This window comes from Fulmarus glacialis, unplaced genomic scaffold, assembly GCF_000690835.1.
Source record: "Fulmarus glacialis isolate BGI_N327 unplaced genomic scaffold, ASM69083v1 scaffold24227, whole genome shotgun sequence".
Classification (NCBI taxonomy): domain Eukaryota; kingdom Metazoa; phylum Chordata; class Aves; order Procellariiformes; family Procellariidae; genus Fulmarus; species Fulmarus glacialis.
This window is the reverse complement of record NW_009222921.1, coordinates 83107-98362: the sequence shown is the minus strand read 5'-3', so window position 1 is coordinate 98362 and position 15256 is coordinate 83107. Positions and strand designations below refer to the sequence as shown.

Here is a 15256-nt window from a genome sequence, read left to right as displayed (position 1 = left end):
ATCTATTGCTGGCCCTGGCATAAAACTGGTAGGAGTGGGATGGATTGAGGTTCCCCTCCTTCCTGATATTCCCTTTGACATTCTACATAATACACATTGCATCTAGGAGAGCCCACTATCTCCAAGATACATGCCATTGCTATTTGTCAAGGTGATACAGAGGGTCAAGGTCAGGCTAGGAAAAGTGTTTGGGGAATTATGTGGGGAATACCTCAGAAAACTTGAGCTCTGGTTGCTGATGTCCTGACAGTTCTAGAGGAGAGAGACCACAAATCAATCGTCTTGCAGATCAGTAACAGTAAATGTAAGTGTATAAAGGTTTCAAGGATCTTATCAACTACATGTTGAATGCAGATTACCAAAGTTCATGAAAATATCAGGATACTACAATAATGGATTCTACAGCAAAAAAAAAAAAAGCCTAGTGCTAGAGCAGTACAAGTGACAAGAAAAATATTTGCTATAGTTTAAGACTATTTTTATTTTCTTTTTGAATTTTGGGAACCAAAAAATTGGTTCAACAAAATCATGTAGTGTCAAACAACTCAAGATTAAACTATTCCATAGCCTTTTTATATCAACAAATAAAGTTCAGGAGAGTGAGATTCCTCAAATTTGTACATTTGGAAGGTGTCTACTTTCCTTGGTTTCAGTACGTGTCCTTACCCCTTAGAATAACAGTAAGCTAAATGGGAAAAAAAAAATTACCATTTTGTCACACCTATTATATATTACATACCCAGATGTTCTAGTTTCAGAATTGGTAGTTTGGATATCTAAATGGAGATTCCTACTGCTACCAAATCTGAAGTGCTTTCTGCGCCTTGCTGTAAAGCCCTGACAGAGATCTGGTGACTGTGTGTATGATGTTTGTCCTAATCACAGAAAGTACAAGGACTAATTTGCCAGGATCACACTGGAAGGCTCTGGCAGGGGTGGAAGTCAAAAGCCCCTCTCTCAAGTCCAAAGCATGCAGCCATCCTTTTGTTATTCTTTAATAAGTGAGATAGGAAAAAATATTCTGACTTTTTCCACTTACAGGCAACATCCCAGTGAGTTTCAAAAAGGTAGCAGCAAGGTACGGAGTCTATGTGCCATTCTTAATATCTATATTATTGCCGTGGAATTAATAATAGTGCCTGAAGGAAAGGAAGTCTTGGTTAGCGAAAACTTGAAAAACTGCTATCACTGAAGAAACAATTTTAAATATAACCAAATAATTTAAACCATTAAGTATTCTGAAAACCTCTTAGTTTATCTTTAATTAAATTACTCATCTTTCAGATCATTTGTGTTTGTGACATCACTGGCTGTGGTGTTTGTGTTTGTTTGCTTTGGTAGATTTCCTTTCGGAAAGGGAGAGAGGAAAGTTGGCAGTTAAATTTTAAAAAGCCTCAAAAGGTCCACTACAGGATGGACTTTGCTCTCCATTTACTGGAATGATCAGTGTGGTTCAAACTCTTAACAAGATAATACAGTTTTCTGAGAGGCCTGCTGAGATACCTGTTAAGAGGAGATTTGTATTAATGGAATTTTGTGATCATTTCGGCAGGTGTCAGTCTTGCAGTCACTTTAGATAGAATCAGAACAATTTGTATAACAGCACAGCTGTAAAAAGCACTATTTTGTGCCAAGTCCTACACACGATTTTAATTAATTTGAGCACTCTCTTGTTTTTATATGGTTCACATAGTGCTTGGGAGATACCAAAAATTAATATGATCACACACCAGATTCAGAGCATGCCTGACTATTTGTGTGTGTTAATTCTGCACAAGTCCTCTTTTATCTCTTTTCCAGGCCCACATGTTTATGCCAGTGGTATCTTGTGTAACTTCACTCTCCTCCGTTAACCACTCTGCCCTTACGAATCAGTGGTTGCCCAATTTACATGAGAGCCAGTTTGCATATAGGCCCATACGTAGAAGTATTTGAGTCATTGCTTTTAATAAGCCCAGACTTGTAGTACAGCTATGCTTCTAGGAAGCCCAAACTGGATTCAGTTCTTTCTACTGTGAGCCAGGGTGGACTTTAGTGCAACTATGCATCTTTCTTCACAGCTGGTATTAAGCTTCGATTTGCTGAGGATAATGAGAGAGAATAGTGGGTAAAAAAACCCTCCAGAACACCAGAACTGTCCTTGGTGCACCACTGAGGGACAACACTAAAATTGGGCGTGGAGTTCCCTATACTGATGTAATTCAGGTCTAAGGAACCCTAGATTTACCAGTGATATTGTGCTAGTAACTAACAGCCCCAAAAGTTTAAAATCAAAGATCAATACCTCAGTAAAAGCAGCAGCTCAGTCATATTTAGACAAAATTATGATCAAAATTCAGTAGTCAGAATGGATTTTATCAGACTTTCACCTTTGAAACCAACTTTTCAAGGAGCAAAATATGAGACAAGTAGGACAGCTTGTTTTCCTGAGCTGCAGCAGCCTAGCCAGGTGAAACTTAGTGGAAAGGTGCCAGCTGGAATGGGGAGTTCTCCCTAGCTTTTACTGAACTAAGGAGCTACAAAGGCAGAGATTGTTGGGGTGAGCAGCGGGGGATTCCCTACAGGATATTGTCCAGTGTGTTCTCACCATTGGACAGAGGTTAGCTCTGAGGATCACTCCAAAATAAAGTGCCCCAAAGGGCTATGGACATTGGTTGGAGACCAGTAGAAAGAGTTCAGAAATTATGGATCAATGACTGTTCCTTTACAAAAGTCAGGAGGAATTTTGGGGTGTATTGGGGGCATGTTACCTATATACTAATATGCAGATTTGCATGTGGAACTGTCAGCAGAGGCAAACTAGCTTTGGAGAAAATGTTATGTCAAGGGAAGTATTAAGAAAAAGCTTTATTATGGAGAGGAGAATAATAGAAAAAATAATTTTTAATTGTCCAGAAGATATGATGTATAATCACTGATGTTTTGTATGCGGATTCAAAGTTTTCACTTGCATTCTCATTTTTGAGTAAATGAAACTTCCTTTCTTTAATGCCAACATCTTTAACTATCACCTTTTTTTGTGTGTTCCTTCAATTTTTTATGACCTGTTACACTGCAAGAGTAATAGCAGATCTTGCACGTGGTCCTGATTGCCAAAGACAAATTAAGTTACTTAATGTCAGACAAATGTGTAATACTTCTACAGTTTTTAAAGTTTTCTAAGAGGGTGTTTCTGACAAGTTATGTTAATTATTTCTTTATAGCATAAAGACAACAAAAAATACCACATTATTGGTTGTACTGCCATAAAGCCATTTCAGGTCACTTGAGAAAGTAATAGAAATAAGGGTTTTGTTTTGTGCTAGAAAGTGTGATAGTGGCATATTAATAAAAAAACTAAATTTTTATTTCATACAAAAAATTATTTACTGATGCTGAAGCCAAGTTTTCCTATACCATCCAGTAAAAATTTACTAAAAGATAATTGGAACTGGGAAATCATTTTTATAAGTTAATGAACATTTTAGAATGAACATTTAGAATCCCATTTTTGTATGGGATTCTATCAAAGTAATTAATTGGGTGAATTAGATTTTACATCATTATAGATGACAGAGCTAACAGGCAAGTTGCATATGATGCGTTTAGCATCATTGTACTCATTTTTGTATTCCTTGTGAAGGGCAGTTATTTATATTGTATGTTAACTTCTGAAAACAGTTGGAGACAATTTTAAGTTCAAATATAAGTTTTTAACCAGTTACATTGAAAGTATTGTTTCCATTAAAAAGAAGGAAAGCATGTTGTCATTTTTATGGATGTTAATTAAAGAAGTTGTAATGATCCATCATAGTCAATTCTGAAAAAAAACATTCACAATACTATGTACATTGCATAAATGTTTGTGCTTTTTCATACAATTGATTTGTATGTAAATTACTGCAAGTTTTAATTCAGACAAATTTTCTCTTAACTGCTTAACACCACTGTTTTACTTTTTGTTTGTTTGTTTTTCAGGAACTGTAATTGGTGTTGTCATTTACACAGGCAAGGAAACTCGAAGTGTAATGAACACATCCAATCCAAAAAATAAGGTAAGTTAGCTTTACTGTGGGATTTCCTACTTTTGTTTTCATAAAACTTTAAAAACAGGTGTACCTAAAACGAAAAATCTACAAGCTTTTACTCTGATGTATTTCATGTGTGCTGGACTGACTTGAACTTTGGTGTGAGAAGTGAATTTTGCCTGTCTCATTTCAGAAGTAAAATTATTCTTCTTTTAGCTAGGAGTGTTACAGGTATTAATGGAAACATTTGTCTTCGAAGTACAAATGCGCATCTTCAGACTTTTGTACTTCTATCTCACAGCTAAATATTAATTCCCTCTTCACTTCTCTCAGATTATTTTACTGTAAAGTATTTGGCTAAAGCTACACAGTAGTTTTAAGGAACATTTGTAACAGACTACTAAAATTTATTTGGGCTGCCAGAGGAAGTAGAGCAAGATAACTGAGGTTCCAGTCAGTACCCAGAACCTTCTTCCAGGGATTTTTGTAAGCAATGAAAACATTGACAAGAGATTTGTCTGTTGAAAAGACACCAGAAGTTTGAGTGCTTCCCTCTGTACAAGGTTCTTTCAGTTCAAAACAAAGCAAATAGCTCTGCATCATATTGGTAATGCTTCTAATGTGAGTTGGGGAGGGCCCTCAATTATAAAGAAATGAAACTTCAGTTGTAGGCTGTACCTTACAACCTAGACCTGTGTTTAGTAAGAAGATAATTATATTAAGAAAGGAAAAAATTCTTGCAAGAGGTTTAGAAAAAATCAATTGTGACAGGTTGCCATTTTCACGCCATTTATAATAAGTTGCTCTGAGTAGGAACATCAAGAACGAAATGATAATACAAATTGCTTGAAGCAGTTATTGCAGTCCCTTGAGTGTATTGATTTGTGTTTCTAATAAAGAGATGCTTTTAAATGTCTCATTGACAGAGACAGGTGATATGTACCATTACGTGGATTAAGATGGCCTTTTATTATTTTAATCTTTGTAATATACGTTTTAAAATAATAGAGTAAAATGGAACCAGAATGTTTATGGTGCATAATTACTTTCTATTCCATCTGATACAAAGATGAGCCCTTTAGTAACAGAATCTTTCTCTAAGAATTCTGAACAACTTCTGACTAATAAATAATTCTCACAGGTGTTTAAAATGAAATTATTTAATACGGTAAATTGGTAGGGGAGTATGCATAAATGTAACATGCTTTACGCAAATTCAATAGATTCTGGAGGTGTATTAGATTTTTAGTAAATGTTTGTTAAAATTTTTTTTGCGTGAATATTTCACACAGAAAACTATGATAAAGGATAAGAGGATTTGTGTTTAAAATTTCCCTGATGTTTTCAAAATGACTATTAATATTAAAATAGTTGCTCCAAATTTTCATAAGCAGAAGATTAAGTAGCAGATAAACCTACAAAAAAGAGACCCAGCATGACAAGTTGCAGCATGGTTTTTACTATTATGACAATAGATGTACCACCTTTGCTTGCATAATACTTTAATGTTACAGCTGCTAACAATTAATGTTGTGTTCTTTCATCTACAGTGGGAACCTAAATAAACTTATAATTTTCATAAAGCACTAAAAAGTAAAATAATACATGTACACATGCACACGCATACACATACACAAACTAACAGAGCCAAATCCTAATAATATTATCTGGCATATATTGTACTATCAGTATATGAACACTATCTAAAATAATTAGTTTAGGAACAATACAGTGGAGGTTTAGACTGGACATTAGGAAGCATTTCTTTACTGAGAAGGGTGGTCAAACACTGGAACAAGCTTCCTGGAGAGGTGGTCGATGCCCCATGCCGGTCACTGTTTGAGGCATTTGGACAATGCCCTTAATAACATGCTTTAATTTTTGGTCAGCCCTGAATTGGTCAGGCAGTTGGATTAGGTGATCATTTTTTTCTGCTGAAATAGTCTAATTCTATTCTACTTTAATTAGAAATCATGCTTTTAAATAGCATTTTGTCTGCCACTGATAAAACGGGTGATGCTTGTATAACTAAACTGTACTCATTAGTTGTCCAAAGGCCTTTCAAGGAGTCATTGACCTATTAAGATGTTCAGTATTCTAAATACGTATATTCATTTATTCCTTGGAGGTGCTTAGTTCTTTGTACCGTAGTTAGCTGGTAAGAATCTACTAAATGTGAAGAATGAGGCTTAATAATAGTATACGTAAAATTACCTCCTTTAAATGTCTCTGCCTTGGTAGTTACTCTATAGAATATTTCAAAAATTTAAAAATCAATCTTATACTGAGCAGGTGAAGACTTTCTCTAGAGCCTATTTTATACATCAGCTGCATCAACTCTGCGTCAACTGTCTTTCAAATTATTCTGTAAATGTGTGAGTCTTGTACCAATTGCTCAACAATAATATTGGCATGGGGTTTTTCTCTCTATGGACTGAACATCTTTGTTTAAAGCAGTAGCCAACAAGTAACATGACCAGTAAGGGTGGATTTGGGAACTGAAAACAAAAAAACACTTAAGGCTATCACAGATGAGTAAGTGATAAAATGCAATACTTCAGTGTAAAAAACAGTTGTCAACATTTTTTTAACATGTAGTTTTAACTCTACCTTTCTGTGGAGTTAGCATCTTACTGTTTCTGTATCTTCTACCATGGGGTGAGATTGGTTTGCGTACTTCTGTAAGACAAGACACTTACTGCCTGTAGGTGATATTCTGTGCTAGTTAGCCTTGCAGCAGGTAGACAAGTAGTAGTGAGTTAATTCCTCCTCTGTGTATTTGGGAGGGGGAATCTTCCTGTGTTTTCTCAAGCTTGACAATAATGATTACATGTTGGATAGGATATGTAGCATTAGGAGCCAAAAGGAGGGCAAAGGGAGTCTAAAATAGTCTTTGAGATTAGAAGATACATTACAGTTGAGAGATTAAAGATTCGAACATTTTAAATAAATAAATATGCACCTAACTGTTGCTGAAACAAAATTGAAATAAAATTTATCAGTTGTGATATTGCTGCAAACTCGAGAGGAAATAAGCCTGCCCCCTCTTCTGCTTTAAAGAAGACTTGTTCCAAATACTGTTTGGAACTGGTTTTAAATGGCATACTGTCTCTCTCTGCTGCTCTTTGAAAACAAATAAAAATAATGTTCTAGCGATTTTCCTATAAAATGTGTTGACATGCTCTTGTTGGGAATATAGTTCAGTGATGCTTGTGTCTTCAGGCTTTGGGAGAAAGCAAACACTAAGATCTATGATTCTCATTTTACATTGCCAAACTGAAACTTCTATGTCCAGAAATAAGCAAGAAATACATGGGCTTGACTCTTCTATCATTCCTCTTTTCGTTGAAATACAGATAGATGCTTCAGTTGTATTTCTTGCTGGAGTATAACATTACTGCTGTACTTTGTACTATACACTGTGTTTTTCTAATGGTAAATTTTTAGTTTTCCTGCTTAAGGATAGATGCTTTTTGACTAAAACAATATTAAAATTTAGAGATGCAGACCTGCTATATAAACACTGAGCAGAAGACTAAAACTGAAGTAAGTTTAAGCAAACTTACACATGAAAAATTGTGAAATGTATGTACCTGTTCAAGCATGTGGTTTATCTGTATGTTAAACTTAGAAGGATTTATTGTGTTTGCTGAAATATTTAGTCATTCAAGCAACAATTTTCTTAACTTAAAGTCAACACTTTGTTGTTTTATTACAATTATAAAAATTGTTTCATTGCCTAAGGATGCAGACACGGTCTGAAAAACACAAATATAGAGAGAGTAGAATTTTCTTAATGGATGAATTCAATATGGTTTTAATTCCAAACAATATAAAGAAAAATTATTTCTGACAAGGTTTAATTTCAGTCTAAAATGATGTATGTTCTGTGCTTTAGATAAATGTAGAAATGGTAACATCAACATTATTATAGTGTAATGACTCTCTGCATTTTAGCTCATTGGCAGTCATATCAGTTTACTCAGGAATGCAGTTCCAGCCTTTAAAAAAAAAAAAATCAGATTGAATTGTGCTCCTCACAATGCTGTAATCAGTAATCAATCCTATTTGGACAGATATTCTTAAACCTTGGCTTTCTGGATGAAGTTGGACTTGTCAATGCTAAAGGTCATTTATAGGTGTTAATTAACCAAGAGGGAAATTAACAAACTACGGTTATTTATTTATTTTGTCTGGCATTTTGCAGTGTTCTCATTCTTACCTATTTAAAGTGCAGAATAGTTTTTTGTTATCTAAATTTAGAATTGCTTTTGCGGTTTTGGTCTTTATAGAAAGCAAGATTGTTAGCACAGCCCTTCTGCAAATGTGACCTGTTTCCATCAGTGGCAACAGATTTTGGGGGTGAAGTTAAAAAAACACAATATACTTGGAGGGAGATGGAAATAAATTTAAGGGAATGTATTTTGTGTACTAAGATTGAAACATTAAAATTACTTGGACTGTGCAATATATATACACACTCAGAATGTACACAGTAATGCATCAAAATGAGTAGACATTATCTTAAATAGAACTCCTGAGAACTCAGTAGCCTCTGTAAAGGAGCTACAGCATGTAATCTGCCTACTGTGCTTCAGATTAGTACAAAAATAGTTTTTGTATTGCTAATCCTTATAAGCAGCATTCAAAACACTTTCTTTTTTTTTGCCTTATGTTATGGAATTCTACATCTGCTGTTATGTTTTAACATCAGAAGTAAAACTTCATAGCAACCATTCAGTGTTCATCAAAATAGTAATATTGTTTTTTCCCTAATTCTTAGCTAGCCTGAAAGCTAAATACTACATGTCTTGTGGTTGGTGCTTTGCTGATTTTGTAAATGTTGTTTGTTTGTTTTCTTAAACAAATGAAAAATCTAAGAACTGGTATTGTTTTTCTTTTTTGCGTGTGTGTTGCCCTTGGTTATTTGAAAATGGCCTCACTGGTGAGCCTTGAAGTAATAAAAAAATATTTCTATTCTGGTAAATTGAGGCAAAATCACTTCATCTCTCTCCCTCTCGCCTCCCACAAAACTTTTCTTCCTAGTGTTTTCTGACCGAATTTACTTCTCTACATTTAAAAGGCTTCTCTGTGCTTGTCCTTCTCTCTCCGCCATTTTATGAGAATAAATTTTGAAAAATATTTCCTAAAAAAGGATACCCCCCCCATCCCCTTCTTTATTTGGAGCGAAATAGAGTGGCTGGAGCAGACTCGTGTTCCCAGAAATTGATACCACTTCACCAATTTACCCATTCAGCACAGCATTTTCAATACTCAAAATACATGCTTCTCCTGCCTTGACACACTTTTTTGAACATCCTTAAATTTGGTTGTCCAACATCTTGTAGTTGTATTAGTAAGCCATTCTTATCTGTTCCACCTCAGAGGCTCCCATTCATGAGTCCAACTTGCATTTCTGTTCATGAGTACCTATGTTAACATTAGTAGCTCTTCTGTACTATGCCACCAGTCTTCTCCATAGCAGAAGTAGAATCACATAATGAATTTTGCATGTTGGTATAGGCTGAGGGAAGAAAATGCCCCATGAAATCCTCTGTCAGATAACACAAACAAGAATTTGCTGTTACCTGAAGAGCTTCAGAAGGGCCTTAGAAATGCATTGACTTTATCCTGCTGCTACACTGTTATGCAAGAGCCCAGTGACTTCACTTGCATGTTTTTCTTTTTACATTGATAATTTGATGTTCATAGTCTATTTGAGAAGAATGGCTTTCTATGGCTGTATGCCTGTAGGGCATTGGATAAAAGCAGAACCTTGAAAACTGTTACATGGCTCTTAATGACAAATTTCAAGGATTTATAAGAAAAGGGTTTATGTAGCACTTTTTATTGGAGTATGGTCTGCTGTGCTTAATCCTCCTGAAAACTCCTTTTTGTATGGGATAAAATTGAGAAGTCTGTCACCTACAGATAATAAGTAGTCCCCAAACTTAGTTTGTCCCCTGTACCCAGAGCTTCTGTCCAAGAAAGTGCTTAACCACCAGCTTCCCTTGAAGAATGAGAATCCTTCTCTTGGTGTGCAGGAGAATTGTTGGGATCAGGCCATGAGGAAATCATTGTAATGTAGTATTGGTGCTTTTCTCTCCATGCGCTCTCATCCCTGAGCAAAGGAAGGAAAGTAGCAAAAGATGGAAAATAGAGTAGCCCCTCCCAAAGACAAGAGTGTCTCTATGAGATGGATGGAACAGTGTTAGGAAAGGAGGAGGACAAAAGACATCTTTCCTGAAAAGTTTGGAAAGAAAGGGCTGAACGGCAGAGGAGCCACCCTTGTTCTTCTGGGATCAGAACAATAAGAAAACAGTAAGACTGAAAGTCTTGATTGACTTCTTTGAGCGCATACATGGACAGAATTCACTTAATGCAAACTAGTATGTTGTACCAGGTTTTTTGTACACTCCTATATTTTATTTACAGCACACTCTACAACTTTTGCAATTGCTTCTTTTCAGATACTTGGTAGGGCATTTTTATCCACATTACCAGTGCTTCTCAAATAACAGTGTATATTTTTTTTATACTCCTCTTCTTTACATTCTTCTCTCCAAAAGTAATAAAATGGTAATACTACAAATGGGAAACTGGGGCACAAGAGATCAAAGGGGAAAAAAAACCCCACAAACAAAAGAAAAAAAGTAACTGAGAGTGGTCAGTTTAAGGTATTGGACTTTACTTCTCATACAACTTAGTGTTTCATAGTACGGTTATCTTGAATACTGCTACTGTTGGGTTTGCATGCACATGATGTCTGTAGCCTTAGAGCAACCCTGATCCTAATGTATTTTCTTTGGCATTTGGAAAATAATATTAGATCATCACTTGCTTATCTACTTTGCTAGATGGGCTAGAGAATAAGTTGTTCCATGATGTGGCCTGCTATCAATTCGCAAGTTAAAGTCCCAGAATAACCTGTGCCCTAACTTCTAATCCGTTCTGAAAGCAATAATTAAGCATACCATGCAGTTGGTATACCACATCATGTGATAGGTCTTTTCTGTCTGCATGTAATTTAGCATGGTGCGTCGCATTGCTATGCAGCGTCTGAGTCACCCAGCCTAACTGCTGCTCAAGTACTGAACTGAAGAGATTGTCTATACTATGTCATGGTACTGTGCTACTTGGGACATGGATGTTGAATCAACATTTCTACTTCACCCGGCACCACTTTCTGTTTACAGTCCTACTGCAAGGCAAAGTATGTGCAACAATATACAATTTAGTTCTAAACAAAATAATTGTTATATAACAATATACCAAACAAGCAAGGGAATGGCTCTTTGGTAGTGAGAATTCTCACTGTACTCTGGGTAAATTTCTGGGTTTACTGTATATTTTAGAGTTAGTGGCAAAGTCTTCCATTGATTTCGCTAAGCCCAAGAATTTATTCATAGCTGTAAAATTCCTACAATGTTAAATTCATTCCCTATTACAAGACTATAGAAGGCTAAAAATTGATATGTTCCAGAATGTGAATGAGTAGCCATAAGTCATGTCTAACTCAGAGTCCTAAATTTTTGTGGTTTTGACCAAGAACTTTATTTGATAATGTTCTGAGATACATCACTTCCCATTTTGGGAACTCCCATTAAAAATTGCTTGGATTTTTTTCTCTTTTAGTTTGTTTTAAACGTGAATATGTTAGAATTTGGCTCAGCAGGTCAATGTCATTTCACACCAGTGTTTGAGGAAGGATCAATGGTGGAGTACACCACTTCTGCAGTAGTCCCTAAAATAGATTAATCTCACAAAACAGTCTGAGCAACTCTTAAAATAGATCAACTTACGGAATAGCAACAACTTGTTGCTTATTCATCAGAAATACAGTGTATTTTACCTGTAGCAGACTAGGATAGAATGAATTGGTTGTGGTAAAATACAGAAACCATTTGAAATTTTATCGTTCTACAGAAGGCAATGCAAAAGGGAGATTCCTTGTGTGGTTGGCTTGTGTTGAGTGTCCCAGTGAGCTGTTAAAGGCGGCAGTCCCTGATGGCTGTTTCCTCTCAGCTGCTGCCTCCACTGCTGCTAATCAGTTGCAGGAGTTTGCTTTTTCACTTGCATTGCTCCTTACAGCTTTGTTGCCATTCAGAATGAATCATGCCGCAATTGGCAAAATGCAGCTGCTGGGAGGTGGAGAGGGTAAGGGCAAAGCGCACTGCCTCTCAGATGATACTTGTAACCTCATCTGATTGCTTAGAACTGCACCACCTTCATAACACTCTGCCTGCAAGGCTGTGCTAGCAGTGTGCAAGCCAAAGCGGTGGTAACCAAAATATGTTGTGGAAATAGACCGTTACGTGTTTTCCTACATTAGGGTTATGTTCTGTGTATTGGGTGTTTGTTAATAAGAGCAATGTACCACAGCTGGCACTGATTTTTATGTATATTTTTTTTCCTTACTGTGTGTATTTTATTGGAAATCTGAAACCTTTAGCTTAATTGTGGAATTGTTCTATACACTTGCCTTAGTAAAGATGCATGCACACATTCCTGAAACTTACAGTTCTAAAAACGTGAGACTGCAACTGTGTAGGAAGTCAGGTGTGCTTAATATCTTTATTTAATAGCTCTAGGGATTATTAGAAAAGCCTGTATAATTTTTCTTTTGCATAGTTTTCCATAATTTGTACAATTCTTTCCATAGTTTTCTGAATTTGCTCAATTTTTTCCAATATGGAAAGGAATTCTATAAGGAGGAATAGAGAGATTAGTTTTTGTGGTGGGTATGTTCAAAGTATAATAATTTTTTTTTAATTATTATTACGAAAGAGGGATATCTTAAATGTCAGAAACTGGGATCTTTCAGAGACCTGCAGAGCATTCTTGAAATAGACACTCATCTGATGTTCATGTCTTTCATTTGGATGCTTTACACGCATTGTTTAGCTGGCTAGCCGCCTTTTTATGTAGAGCAAGTACAGAAAAACAGATCTTCTGTGGGTTTTCATTTATGAGACTTCTTAATTTATGCAGCTGAAGTCTGATTTATTTCCCTAAGTACTGGAGGCTCAGTAACCATCGTGATTCACATGACTTGAAATCTTAGTCTACAGTGATGAATATCTAGAGGGAAAGGAAAGTTCTGTACATATCAGGACATAGTATTTGTTTTGATGTAGGCTGAACATAGTGATCATAACTAAGATAATTTGCTTAGTTCTGTTTGCACCCTTGAAGTAACAAGCTTGTCATATTCTTAACAAATACGATGCTTGCTCTTCTCTTTTTACCTCAGTTCAGAGTGGAAGCCTGTGGATTCATTTAGCATTAAAATCAGCATTCCAGCTTGTACTGGATGAAAATAATGTGGTTTAGGTTCTGGATTAGTTTGCAAAGAGTGGATTGCTTTTCATATTCTTAAAGCTAATTCCCTTCCCATCATGTCTTTTGGAATGTATCCCAAAATAATGTTTATACAAAACAGCGTTCAGTTTAATTTCTTTTATGATTTGAAGACTTTGTGGAATCTTTTCTTAATCTCATAGTCTCCAAGGAATCCACTCAAATATTTTCTTTTATAAAAACAAAGATAGATGACTTGTGACTCAGCTGAAAATAAGATTTTTACTGATGCCTTCAGGGTTGAGGGATAGGCTTTTTTTTCTTCTTCTTCCTATCGCATAGAGCTTTTTTTCTAGTTTAAGTTTGAAAGTGGTTGGGCAGCTTTTATTTCCTTTTTTTGAAGGAACTGTTGAAAAATTTTTTGATTCACTGTATTTTAATTGCCTACTATATGTATGGTCTCTGTTTCTCAATGTGACCCTGCCAGCACCAGTCCTCTGCTTTGTATTGCATATCCCTTTCTTCTGACTACCTTCCCCCTTGGCTTGTTCTACTTCTCCACCTTATTATTCTGGTCTCTTTAGTATTTTCAGTAGTTCCACCTACCCCTTTATTTCTTTCATCTCTACACAAATCTTGCACGTCCTTGTTTTTCTCTGACCATGCAGCACCTTTGTGAAGAATAAAGTTTAATTCTTTGATAAGCCAAAATTATCAAAGAATATTCTTCATCTGTCACAGTTCGTTTACCTTGAAAAATAGCGTCTTGGTGAATTTGCACGCATTGTGCAATGATGAAGATCATGATCCTAGTTCACTTCTTCAGCTCATTCTGCATCCTTCCGTGTGCTGCTTCCTCCCTGGCCTATCCAGCTCTGTCACCTTCCTTTTAAAGCTTCTTTCAGTGCAACTCATGTATCTGTCATCTGCTCTGCTATCAAATTGTTGGATTCAACTTGTGAATGCATGGTTGATTTCTTAACGGTTTTATGCATGGGAAGAGATTCACCATAAGCAGCTGAGTAGCTGTTTCACTGATCTTCTCTAAATACACCTTTGAAATACCCTGCCGTCACATTTACCCAAAGGTTCTCTAGCTGTATGGCCACCTCTTATTCTCACTTTTGGGTTTTTGTTTCAGCTATTGCTGTATCATTACTTTCTCCTTTACACTCTAAGCAACTTGGCTTGTTCCTTGGCTTGTTGAGGTAGTTTATGTAGTACCTAGTGCAGGGCTGTGCTCCATGTAAGGAGACCTCTCTCTGGATTTGCAGTTAAAGAAAAATGAAGAAAATCTGCGTGTGTTTACAGATTCAGGGGGCTGGTTGGGGGGGAATTAGTTTTTGTGAATGAGATGCACCTAATTGTGCTTGAGCTGTGAAACAATATTCTTAACACCACTGGGTAGAAATGTGAAGGGGTAGCCATTAAAGCATGGTATTCCATGTATGCATCTTCTCCTGGCCTTTTTTTTTTTCTTTTGTATTAAAGCATGTATTCAATCAGTTTCTTACTCTTGCAATGAAGAAGAAGTGTGTTTATCTAGCCCTTCCTGCGTGGCAGAGGTTTGAATTGTTTAACAAATATTTAGCTCATTTTCTTACTAGTTTTGTAATGACTCTCCCCATTGTGAGGTTAGATTCACTCTGTATGTAGTGGTTTATTTTTAAATATATTTAATTTTGTAAACAATAGGTGAGCTTTTAATGCCTTGCATAATATTTTATATTTGACTTTGACCTTTCAGTTTTCTTTAAGAACCTGAATAATTTATTTCTAAGTACTTAGGAGTTTTATAGTTGTACTACACAACAGTTTCCTGGTGGAAGGTTTGCTAGCTTCCAATGACCCTTAGCTGCCATCTGGTACAAATTCAAAGTGCTTCTGTCATCTGCTGCTAATTGCTGTCACCTGCATATTGCAGTCACTCTGAGCAACTTGGATTGCAG

At 36.0% G+C, this 15256-nt stretch overlaps 1 protein-coding gene across 1 annotated transcript in view; it reads left to right on the top strand.

The window, feature by feature from the left end:
• Positions 1 to 3957: 3957 nt before the first annotated feature.
• Positions 3958 to 15256, top strand: part of LOC104079563 (probable phospholipid-transporting ATPase IIB) — a gene marked incomplete at its 5' end in the record, with an annotated part of 75590 nt that continues 64291 nt past the window's right edge. The window contains one exon of the mRNA XM_009581639.1: positions 3958 to 4034. Within this exon, the coding sequence (XP_009579934.1) occupies positions 3958 to 4034 (77 nt within the window). The remainder of the gene's footprint in view (positions 4035 to 15256) is intronic.